At 37.9% G+C, this 11,842-nt stretch overlaps 1 protein-coding gene across 1 annotated transcript in view; it reads left to right on the forward strand.

The window, feature by feature from the left end:
* snx3 (sorting nexin 3) overlaps positions 1–8,796 on the forward strand; it is a 29,575-nt gene extending 20,779 nt beyond the window's left edge. Inside the window, exons 2-4 of the mRNA XM_063040804.1 lie at positions 674–769; positions 4,932–5,056; positions 7,633–8,796. Coding sequence (XP_062896874.1) covers positions 674–769; positions 4,932–5,056; positions 7,633–7,747 — 336 coding nt within the window. The 3' untranslated portion in view covers positions 7,748–8,796. The remainder of the gene's footprint in view (positions 1–673; positions 770–4,931; positions 5,057–7,632) is intronic.
* Positions 8,797–11,842: the final 3,046 nt, after the last annotated feature.

Genomic DNA, 11,842 nt, shown 5'->3' on the forward strand with positions numbered 1-11,842 from the left:
GTAGCCTGATGCGCACCTCTCCCAAAATATAACTACGCATTGCGGCAACGCAGACCGCAGCAACTGTGATTGGTCCGCTTGGTAGCATCGCATTTTCTCCTACGCTGCAGTAGCTTCCCTGAAGGGCGGGGAAGGACTCTGGCTGTAATGTTTTCCATAAAGCTTTACAGACCTCGAATTATGATGATACATTTTGCTTTTACGAAAAAAGATGCTCGCTTCAAACTTGTTTACCCCGAGAAAGACTACCATGACCATGAAGCCTTGCACGGGCAGGTGTGTGTGCATGCGTGACTTGCGTAAATTGCAGAGCGACGCAGACACACCAACGCACAACTATAAATGTTCACAATGGCGTTGTCCACTTGGGTAGGCTACGGCGCAAGCTTGACGCACAAGTATAAATCAGCCTTTAGTGTCCTTTTGATCTTGCTCTACTGTTAAACTGGTTTGTAACCTTGTGTATAAAAGGGAACCAGCTTCCCTTTGGATTCTGATTTATTGGGTCCTACAGTCTTCATGTACTTTTTTGCTTGAAATGTGAAACTCACTTTCAAAGTTTTAAAGTTATGAATAAATCTTGGAGATGATCATTGCACTTGCAACAGTCAATTTAAACTTCCTTGACAAGGCTTTGTCATTCCACTGAGTATCTTGAATCATTATTTTTCAGACTAATCTACCAATATTCAAATTGAAGGAATCTTCTGTGAGAAGAAGATACAGTGATTTTGAATGGCTGAGGAATGAGCTTGAAAGGGAAAGCAAGGTAAAGCCCAATTTTCAAAATTTTCTCTAAAGAGGGAAACTATTTAAATATGTTGCCTCTTTTGTGGAGGTGAAAAGATGTACATGGATATCTTAAATAGAATTGTTACTGAGTAAATTGTAATGCAAAAAGTTAATGGAATTTTATTGGATGTACATTTCAGTTTGTTTCAAAACTATATCAAACTGTCTAGAGCAGAGATGGAGCTTTTTGAGAGTGACCAAATTTGCGAAAATCTTTTTTTAACTTCTTGCATGCCTTGGTAATTTTGAGCAGAGATTATCCTTGGTGAATTAACAATAATTATGGACTTTTTTAATAAAAAAAATGTCTAAGCCCTGTTGCTTCCGTATATTGTTTTTCTATTAATAAAAATATCATGGAGACTGAAATAAGTGAAGCATTTTTGAAAGCTTGTTCAAATATTACAGATTAATCTTTAAAAGACAATTGAAGAACAGCATTTCTAAACAGTATAATTGTACTTCATGACATAAGAAATGTGAACATGAAATTAAGCTTTGTGTATTCATAGAAGTTCAAGGAAAGGAAAATAGCATACTTTGATCTCAGTGAAACTTGTTGCACTAACAAAGATAAACATTTTGTTTCCGGTTTGCATTTGGTTTTGGGAGCTATGCAGGTAGCTCTAATCAGTAAGTATACTGCTGTAGTTAGACTTGACCAAGTTCATCACTGAAAGCAATGACTCACATAAATATATTGATGAAAATGCTGTTAATATTGCAAGATTTTTCAAAACAGAAGTTTCAGGAATAGAATTTGAAAGTCTGGAGTTTTATGCTTTCATCCTGTTTTATTCTTTTTTAAAATCTTTTCATCCTGTTTAAATACTTTCTTCAGCTTTAAGTTGAAGTTTTTTTGCCTCCAAATCGAGCTGCTTTGTAAATCATTCAATTGCATTTCAAAATTATCCAAATCAATCCACTGCAATACTTCCAAATTCAATTTGTCTGATGTTACTGTCTACATACTCAATAAATTTTGTTTCTTCAAATGCCTTAAACTTAGACATTCAGAGCCTTCCAATGTAATTTGAACAACATTGGTTTAATTACTATACAGGTTTCTTTAAGATTCACTGTCTTTTCAGGAATTTGATACCTCTTTTTACATTTGAGAAATATTTTAAAGTGCCATTTTTGGCATCGCATTGAAATCTAGTTTGATTTCAAAGGTTTTTAATCGAAAGTAACATGAAGCATTTTGCTGGGTCCCTATAATTTGGTGCTCAAGTCATTTAAATGTGAGGAGAAATCTGCAAAACAAAAAAATCAACAGATCAGCACAAGCATATTATTCTCAACATGAAATTTTTCCATTCATCAAAATCGGACCGATTTCATCCAAGCACTCAAGTCATTTAAAGACAGAACCTCTACTAAACCAATAAACATGGTTAGACGTGTAGTTCTGTGTGCACTGAATTCACCTCGCTCATTTAATACTGAAATTGCCTTTTTTCCCAAAGCATGCCCAGAGATAAAATTTTCATCACTTCAAGTTCTTTAAGGCCAGCTTTTGCATATGAAGCCTCCTTGTGTACTACAATCAGTGGATGTCCATTGTATTTTGCAAACAGATCGTAAAATCTTCCTTTTTACCAATCATTCTGAGCTTATCAATTGTTACAGAAACTATATTTTTGAAAGGTTAACTTGTTGATCAGAGACTTTTACTACTGCCTTATATAGTTTAACCCCCTGTAGTTTGTTCAAATGATACTACCACATTAATTAATTCTTCACCAATTTCATCACTCCTACAAAATCAAAATGGCTACCCTAGCTGACAGTGTCACATCATTGGTCTCATCAAATGTATGGAAAGTTCTTTATATAAACTAATCTCTTGTTGTTCTGCTAGGTTTGTTCCCATTAATGTTTTGCAGTATTTCTGCTTAATGAGTTGAATATTTTCTTTTTCTGGAAAACCATCCAAAGGAAAGGAGCACACTAGATATGATTCTTTATCATATTCCCCATCACTGAGCAATAATCTTTGAAATCTCAAAACTAGCGGTAACTAAATTGGAATTACCTGAAATAAATGTCATCAAAATATTACACTTTTTTTGTTGCTGATCTCAAGAAATGTTCTTTTTTTTTGTTTTGATCTTTTTATTCAAAGACATTTTATGAACACTTTCATAATGCTGCTTTATGGAGGAAGTCCTGTACACCACAGTTTTGGAATGCAAGATGCATAATGCTTTAACACCTTTCTCAATCCTGTCAAATCTTTCACTGCTCTTGAAAGTCTCTGCTGCTTCTATCATTTGAATATTTCCCTTACTTTGGTGTTTCTGACATTCTGAACAAGCTGCAAAGCATAAACACAATTTTAAAGTATCTCACAGATAAACTTAAATATCATGGTTTTACTAATGTTTATTGCAAAAAAAGATTCATGGAGATGCTAAACCACCTAGTTTTTACTGCTATTATCACTGAATATCCAGTATTCACTCACAAATGACAGAAATGTAAGCAGTGCAAAGCCAATGTTAACTGGCCCAACTGTTTACGATCCAAATACTGATGTGTACACCAGGTCTGAAAGGATTTCAAAATGTATCGTCACAAAGTGGCATGTTCTCTTAGCTGTCCAGCTGTTGCCAAGCCAGTGTGAGATGTTTCTGTAAAAACATTTCACTGCTCTCAGATTGTAAAAAGAATCATTTGCTGCTTCATCTGGCTGTTAAGATGATCATTGTCTTTTTGGTACAGGTGGGGTTTAAATAATCAAGAAGCTTTGCTGCATTCCAACAAAATTTTTATACTTGCCAATTTGGGCACTTTCTTTTTGGCCAATTTGATTACCACCCATGGTAAAGGATCAAATTTTATTTGGCCATCTGGCATTTCCTCAAATATTTAAAGTGATCTTTTGAATCCCTTTTTAAAAGTAATTTGCTACTTAGTGAATATCAGGCATGTGAACTTAATTCACTGTGGATTTAAAAGTGCTGGAAATGGGTCCTGCATAAATGCAGAACAAGTTGAAGAGGGTTCGTTTTCAGGATCATGGCTAAGAAAAAAATGTTCTTTGTAGATTCTTTCAATCTCCAGAATGAATTGACTGCATCAGTAGGTGAACTTCTGTTGAAATCTAGGAAGTATAATGGATATGCAAGTTTTCAGCAGATGGCTGGGAAAAGTAGGAATGGAAAATGTTTTGGTACATTATGGAGAATCAAAGTTTATTGCCCCAACAGACTATGACTCCGTGTGTAATTTTAAAAAATAAACTTGAGCATATCAATTGAAAAGTGTAATTGCTTACCTACTTATTGTGAATGGACTTGATTACAGAAGTAAGGGTGCAAACTGGACTTAATTTTATTTCACTGTTTGATTGTTGCATTTGCCTCTCCTTAGTTGACATAAGCAAGAATCTTTTTAGGTGACCAAATTAACCCTACTACACTAGTACTATATTTGTTTTCCTATTGTCAGTCTTATTCCAGTCCAGGGAATGGTATCTCAGAGTCCTCTGTGCGGATAGGAGTTTAGATTTGCTACAGCTGGCCAAAAGCAGATATCACTACACCCCCCTGCATTATACCCAATGCTCCTCCAAATGCGATTTTATTTGTTTATTAAGTTTATAAACATACTGAAATGATGAATCAAGAGGAAGTATTAATTAATTCCATCAAGGATTACCAGCAGTGCATAGCAGGGAGTCACTTGACATGCATCTTATCTTTGTACAGACAATGATTTGTTTCTTAAAGTATACACAAATTGTTCAGAGATTGGTTCTGACCTTGAGTTAGATCCACATATAGCATATCAGTGGAAAATAAAGATCTTAAGTGTTTACTGGCAGGTTGTGATGCACAGATTTTATGAAAATTACTAACAAATGGTGGAAAGTTATGGTTTTTTTTTATTGGTTGGCATATCTATTCTTGTACTGCTTTGTCATAGTTTCCATGACTTCAACTGCCTATATGTCAAGAACAAGTAAGCAACTTGTAGTGATTTAACATTTATCAAATAGATTCAAAATGTACTGTACACTTCAAAGTAAAAGTTGAGCTGCTTTTCTTTTGGATTACTAGTGCTTGGTATGTTGCATGACAATATTTAATTCCTATTTTCTCACTGAAAACTTCACACATTTCATCCCTTAGGTTGTGGTGCCCCCACTGCCTGGCAAAGCACTATTTCGTCAGCTACCTTTTAGAGGGGATGATGGCATATTTGATGACAATTTTATAGAAGAAAGAAGACAAGGACTTGAACAATTTATTAACAAGTAAAGTTTTTTTTAATACTGTAGTGAATGCCAAAAGAATTGAGTTGGGTGAATAAAATAGAAGTCAGTTTCACAAATTAGTGAAATATAAGTGTACGGTGTTTTAATTGAGCAGAATAATTTTTTAATGATTACCTCTGATTCCATTGAGGCTGAGGGCATATAGATGGTATAATAGTCTAGCTAAGTTTCAATTGCTTTTCATTAAGTTGGTTTTCTGAAACAATAGTCCTATGCTTATTTTCCTCTTGCCCCACCCCACAAAAATGTAATTATTTTTCATCCAAGGTTGTCTTCATTTGAAGGGGAAACTTTTAAGCCAACAGTTATAATGTGACTGGTGAATCTTGCTGTATGTAGACTAAGTGGCCACTTTGTTAGGTACCTCCCTGTATGTAGTAAAATGGCCACTTTACTATGTTCATGGTCTTTTGCTGCTATATAGCATGTCCGTTTTAAGATTCAGCGTGTTTGTTCAGAAATCCTCTTCTACACACCACTGTTGTAATGCATGGTTACTTGAGTTACTGCTGCTTTCCTGTCAGCTTGAACCAATCTGGCTATTCTCTCTCTGATCTCTTATAAACAAGGTGTTTTCTCCCCTTTAGAACTGCTGCTGACTAAATATTTTGCACCATTTTCTGTAAACTCTAAGAGACTGTTCTGCGTGAAAATCCCAGGAGATCAGCAGTTTGAGATATTCAAACCGTCCCTTGTGGCATCAACAGTCAAAGTCACTTAGATCACCTTTCTTCCCCATTCTGATGTTTGATCTGAAAAACTGAACCTCTCGACCACGTCTGTATGCTTTTATCCATTGAGTTGCTGCCACATGTTTGGCTAATAGATATTTGCATCAGTGAGCAGGTTGTACCCAACAAAATGGCCTCTGTGGGTTACTAAGGCAGAGTATTACTTAATTACAGTGCATGGGTGACCCCTCCAGCCCTTTGGGTTGTGCTGCTCAGCAACACAATTTAATCCTCGCCTCATCACAGGACAATTTACAAAGACCAATTAACCTACCAACCTGTAAGTCTTTGAAATGCGGGTAAAAACCAGAGCACCCAGAGGAAATTCACTCAGTCACGGGGGGAATGTACAAGCTCCGTACAGACACCGGCAGAATAAAGCCAGACAAATTATCGCCAAGAAGCATTGGTTCTTGAGCTTGCATTTAAATGTCATTGATTTCGAATTTAGTAATGTTAAGTTCAAACATGGCTCTTCAAAGTGTATTATATGTCTACACTACAGGCAAGATGCTAGCTAGTCAAAATAGGATTTTTCCCAGTCTTCTAAAAACTAGTACTTTCCCCCTAATGTATAGTTTTTGGCAGCTAATGTCTGAATAATAATAGTGGGATGAGTGGATACATTAGAGAATATTGTATTGTCTCCTAACCTTGGTTAGCCTCTAGTTCTGTAAACAAAATTCTATTGAATCTAAATTCATTATTTGCCTGCTTTTGATTTGACAAGTTAATTAGTGGTCTGAATTTCTTGAAGATGATGAACTCTTAAATCGGTTTAAAAATCATAAGGTATTAAGGGGAAGTGGCTCCAAATTGCCTTAATGCAGCTTTTCTTGAACCTAGTAAGAACATTGTATGTAAAATAAAATAAGTGCACATTATCTTTTTAGAGTTGCGCTTGCTTTTGACTTCTGTATTAACTTGCATTAAAAATTTTCCAAGTTTGCTGCATTTGAACGGAACAAATCTCATCAGCTGACTCTTGAACTATTTAGCTAATGGGAACAGCTCTATCTGTCTTGTACACAATCTCAGATTTCAGATGTGATTTTAATTTCCACTTGTCTGTAGAATCAGACCTGGTCTAACTTGGCAGCTGATAGCTTGTGATTCTACCATGCCATTCAAGGATATCGATACCTCGGTCAGCTGTGACCTTGTTGAAAGGAGGAAACGGGCTTGAATGATGTATTTACCTTCCCTTAAATCTGTCATCAAAATTACCATCAGCGCAATTCCTATTTAATTGTGCCCCATTGTAGGTGAGCCTTAGAATTTGATCTGTAGTTGGCTATGTCCGTTAGCTATCTTGAACAAGAATATTGTATTTGTCATTCTCCAGTTTTCTGGTAATTGGAGGATTGGAGCATCATAGCAAGCCTGTAGATGATCTCCACTAGTTCTGAGTTTGGATCTTTTTCATCTACCCGTGATTTGTTATCTGTAAGCATGGCCAGCTTTTCTAGTCTTGCCCCTACTCATCACTTCTCTATTAAATCTTCCTCCGTGGAGGAAACAGTAATCTAACTATCAACTTCTAGATTTGTTTAGGAAATAAGACTGCAGTCTGCTGAAGGAAGTTGGGGGGTCAAGTGGGGGGAGGGGGAGGAATTTGTTTTGGGTTAGTCCTGGTGCAGGTTTCTGACCCAAAATCACTTTTCACAGTTCCTCCCCCACCCCCTCTTCCCCAAGTAGTTCATGACATGCTGAGTTCTTACAGCAGATTTGTTGCTCTAGATTAGATCATTCTTGGGTTTTTACTACTTTTGAAGTTTATTTGCTGAAAAATGCAATGTATCATGAATGTATTTTACTTTTCAGAGTGGCTGGACATCCCTTGGCACAAAATGAGCGCTGCCTTCATATGTTCCTACAAGAGGAAATCATAGACAAAAACTACACACCAGCAAAAGTGAAACATGCACAAACAGTGTGAAAGGACTAAAACACAGATCTGTCAAAGAAATCCTTCCATACCAATTGAGATTGCTGGTTTTTGTTAATCCTCAGTACATCTTTCTGCTTACTGATGTTTCTGAAAACAGAACTTCATCTCAGGTGCAGATCATGAGCAAGAAAGATCTGCATTCGGGATTAGAGCTGGCTACTATAATTTGGCTTTGTATAACACTTTATTGCTTTATTCATACTGAAGCCTTAAATTGAGTAAAGTATGCTGATGTAATTGTTTGTGCCCAAATGTTACATTTGACAGGATTGTCAGGTAAACCTGTGGCATAAGTGCAGCATTTCTAACAATTTTAGCTGATGCTTCATCAGTTATGAAAGAATATTTTTATAATGCATGTGCTTTGTAATTTAAAATTTCTAGCTGAAGTCTGTCCATATTTGGCAAGTTTTGTTCTTTGAGTGCATGGTAAATGAACGGAGAGATTCAGTCTTCCTGGAAGCAACCTATAGCCAAAATGAACTTCTTGAATTTCAGTAATGTTACCTCAAACTGTTGTCAAGTTCAACTATTACCATGTAGCTCCGTTTCCCTCAGCTATAACCTTTATCCATACACTGTATTTGTAACTTTTTGGCTCTCTTAGTAAGAGTGGAGACTATTTCAGATGCTTCCTTTTCAAGTTTTTGTATTAACTCTTATAGCCAAGTCTCTACTTTTGAATTTATCAAACACTAAGACCAAGCCTCCTGCAAAGTTGAAATGTTTTCAAATAAAAAAATACAAATGTTGAATCGTATTTAACTTGTGCACATGTTATTATGCTTTGTAATCTCTTTTCCCTTTTGGTTTGTTAGGAACAATTGAGATGTGCTTTGCGGCTTCATATTTTGATGTGCATCAGTGTTACTGGAAGAGCAGCAGAGTTCAAGTTCCGGACAATCCAATACCTTCTGGTGTAATTGATTTACCAGTCACCAGTTACCTGAAATATTGCTGTGTTCTGGTTGGCTGCTTTGTCTTGATTAACTGCACTTGAGACTGTAATGGGACATTAAACGTGTATTGATAACTTACTAATGACTTCAGTATTTGTACTATGCTTCCATTCAGAGAACTGGTTAACTAACTTCATTAATTGTGAGTTACAGAACATTATTTTGGACTGGATTCCAGTAACAAATGCTGTTATAGGCTTCAGTGTTGTATTTAAAGTGCTGTACTTCAAAGTCTTCACAGCGTGAGGCTGTAACTTAATGCCTTGTACCTTAATGTGAAAATTTGTGCAAGTCTCCAGACACTGACAAAGCTTGATGCTCTGTGTCCATTCTGATTGAGTTCTGAGATGGATGGTGCCAATACAGAAACTACACTACCATATGACCAGGTGTCTGGTTCTGGTTTGAGGTGGTGCTAAACCTTTGTCGTCTTGATTGATAAACTGATCTCATTCAGTTCTGTTTTCCTCCATATTGATACCTAGGCATTTGCAATTTTAAGGTTGCTTTGAGTGTGCTGATTCTCCTCTATTTTTCTTAAGCTCTCCCTATGATGGGCTAGACTAGTGTTTCCAGAGTGTGGTAGAGTTTGCAAATGGAGCTTATCGTACAAATCTGACAGGATGATTTGTGCACAATATCTTTGTGGGCAGGTTTGCAAGAGCTGTTTGGGAGGGTTTAAACTGATTTGACAGGGGGTGGGAACCAGAGTGACAGCACTGAGAATGAGGTAGTTGGTTTACAAACAGAGGCAGTATGTAATGAGACTGAAGCAAGGGGAAGCTGATGATAGGGGTAAATTGCAGTCAATGGGATGTGTTGCAATGTAAAGGAGGGACAAAATTGAAAAGAATGATGAAAATATGTTCTATAGACAGGTATATGGAGGAATTTAAGGTGGGGGGTTATATGGGAGGTAGGGTGTAAGGGTTGGCACAACATTGTGGACTGATGGGCCTGTACTGTGCTGTACTGTTCTATGTTCTATAAAACAGGACTGTGGTATACTTGAATATGTGTAGTATACAGAAAAAGGTGATGAACTTGTAGCACAGTGAGACTGGCATGTATGATATTGTGGGCATCACTGAATTGTGACTGAAAGAAGATCATAGCTAGGAGCTTAAAATACAAGGATACATATTGTATCAAAAGGATAGGTGGGTACGTAGAGGGGATAGAGTGGCTCTGTTTTTTAAAAATCAAATCATTTTTAAAAAGTGACAGAGGAGCAGAAGTTGTAGATCGTTGTGGTAGAGCTAAGAAACTACAAGGATAAAAAGAGTTGTATGCAAACCTCCTAACAGTAGCAAAGATGTGTAGAAATTATCACAGGAGATAGAAAATGCATGTCAAAAGGGCAATGTTAAGATAATGGAAGATTTCAATATGCAGGTAGGTGGGGAAAATTAGGTTGGTGCTGCATCCCAAATTGCAATCTGACCCTGTGATGCAGAAGGGTGGGACGGAAAAGAGGAGAGCTGTCGTCATTAGAGACTCTATAGTCAGGGAAGCAGACGGGAGATTTTGTGGACGTGAGCAGGACACCCGCATGGTTTGTTGCCTCCCGGGTGCCAGGGTCCGGGATGTCTCTGACGGGGTGCACGACATCCTGGTACAAGAGGGAAAGCAACCAGAAGTTGTGCTACATGTTGGGACCAACAACATAGGCAGGAAGAGGGATGAGGTCCTGAAGTGTGAGTTTCGGGAATTAGGCAGAAGGCTGAAGAACAGGACCTCAAGGGTGATGTTCTCAGGATTGCTGCCAGTGCTACATGACAGAGATGGTAAGAATTGGAGGAGATGGCAGTTGAATGCGTGGCTGAGGAGTTGGTGCAGGGAGCAGGGTTTTAGATTTTTAGATCATTGGGATCTCCTCTGGGGAAGGTGGGACTTGTACAGATTGGATGGGTTGCACCTGAACTCGAGGGGGAGCAATATCCTTGCAGGTAGGCTTGCTAGCATGATTCGGGAGGGTTTAAATTAATTTGCGAGGGGGATGGGACCCAGAGCGATAGAGCAGTGAAAGAAGTGCATGGAGTAAAGCCAGATCTAACATAGAGGCTTTGAGGAAAGAGAAGCGGAATAAACAGTATAAAGACAGTAAGGTAGAACGGCTGAAATGTGTGTACTTCAATGCAAGAAGCATCAGGAACAAAGGTGATGAATTGAGAGCTTGGATACATACATGGAATTATGGACTTCAGTAAGGCCTTTGACAAGGGCCCGCATGGGAGGTTAGTTAGAAAAATTCATTCGCTAGGTATACATGGAGAGGTGGTAAATTGGATTAGACATTGGCTCAATGGAAGAAGCCAAAGAGTGGTAGTAGGGAATTGCTTCTCCAAGTGGAGGCCTGTGACTAGTGGTGTGCCACAGGGATCAGTGCTGGGTCTGTTGTTATTTGTCATCTATATCAATGATCTGGATGATAATGTGGTAAATTGGATCAGCAAATTTGCTGATGATACAAAGATTGGAGGTGTAGTAGACAGTGAGGAAGGTTTTCAGAGCCTGCAGAGGGACTTGGACCAGCTGGAAAAATGGGCTGAAAAATGGCAGATGAAGTTTAATACAGACAAGTGTGAGGTATTGTATGTTGGAAGGACAAACCAAGGTAGAACATACGGGGTTAATGGTAAGGCACTGAGGAGTGCAGTGGAACAGAGGGATCTGGGAATACAGATACAAAATTCCCTAAAAGTGTCGTCACAGGTAGATAGGGTTGCAAAGAGAGCTTTTGGTACATTGGCCTTTATTAAAGTATTGAGTATAAGAGCTGGAATGTTATGATGAGGTTGGATAAGGCATTGGTGAGGCCGAATCTGGAGTATTGTGTTCGGTTTTGGTCACCAAATTACAGGAAGGATATAAATAAGGTTGAAAGGGTGCAGAGAAGGTTTACAAGGATGTTGCCGGGACTTGAGAAACTCAGTTACAGAGAAGGGTTGAATAGGTTAGGGCTTTATTCCCTGGAGCGTAGAAGAATGAGGGGAGATTTGATAGAGGTACAAAAAATTATGATGGGTATTGATAGAGTGAATGCAAGCAGGCTTTTTCCACTGAGGCAAGGGGAGAAAAAAACCAGAGGACATGGGTTAAGGGTGAGGGGGGAAAGGTTTAA

Source organism: Mobula hypostoma, chromosome 2 (genome assembly GCF_963921235.1).
Source record: "Mobula hypostoma chromosome 2, sMobHyp1.1, whole genome shotgun sequence".
Lineage (NCBI taxonomy): Eukaryota > Metazoa > Chordata > Chondrichthyes > Myliobatiformes > Myliobatidae > Mobula > Mobula hypostoma.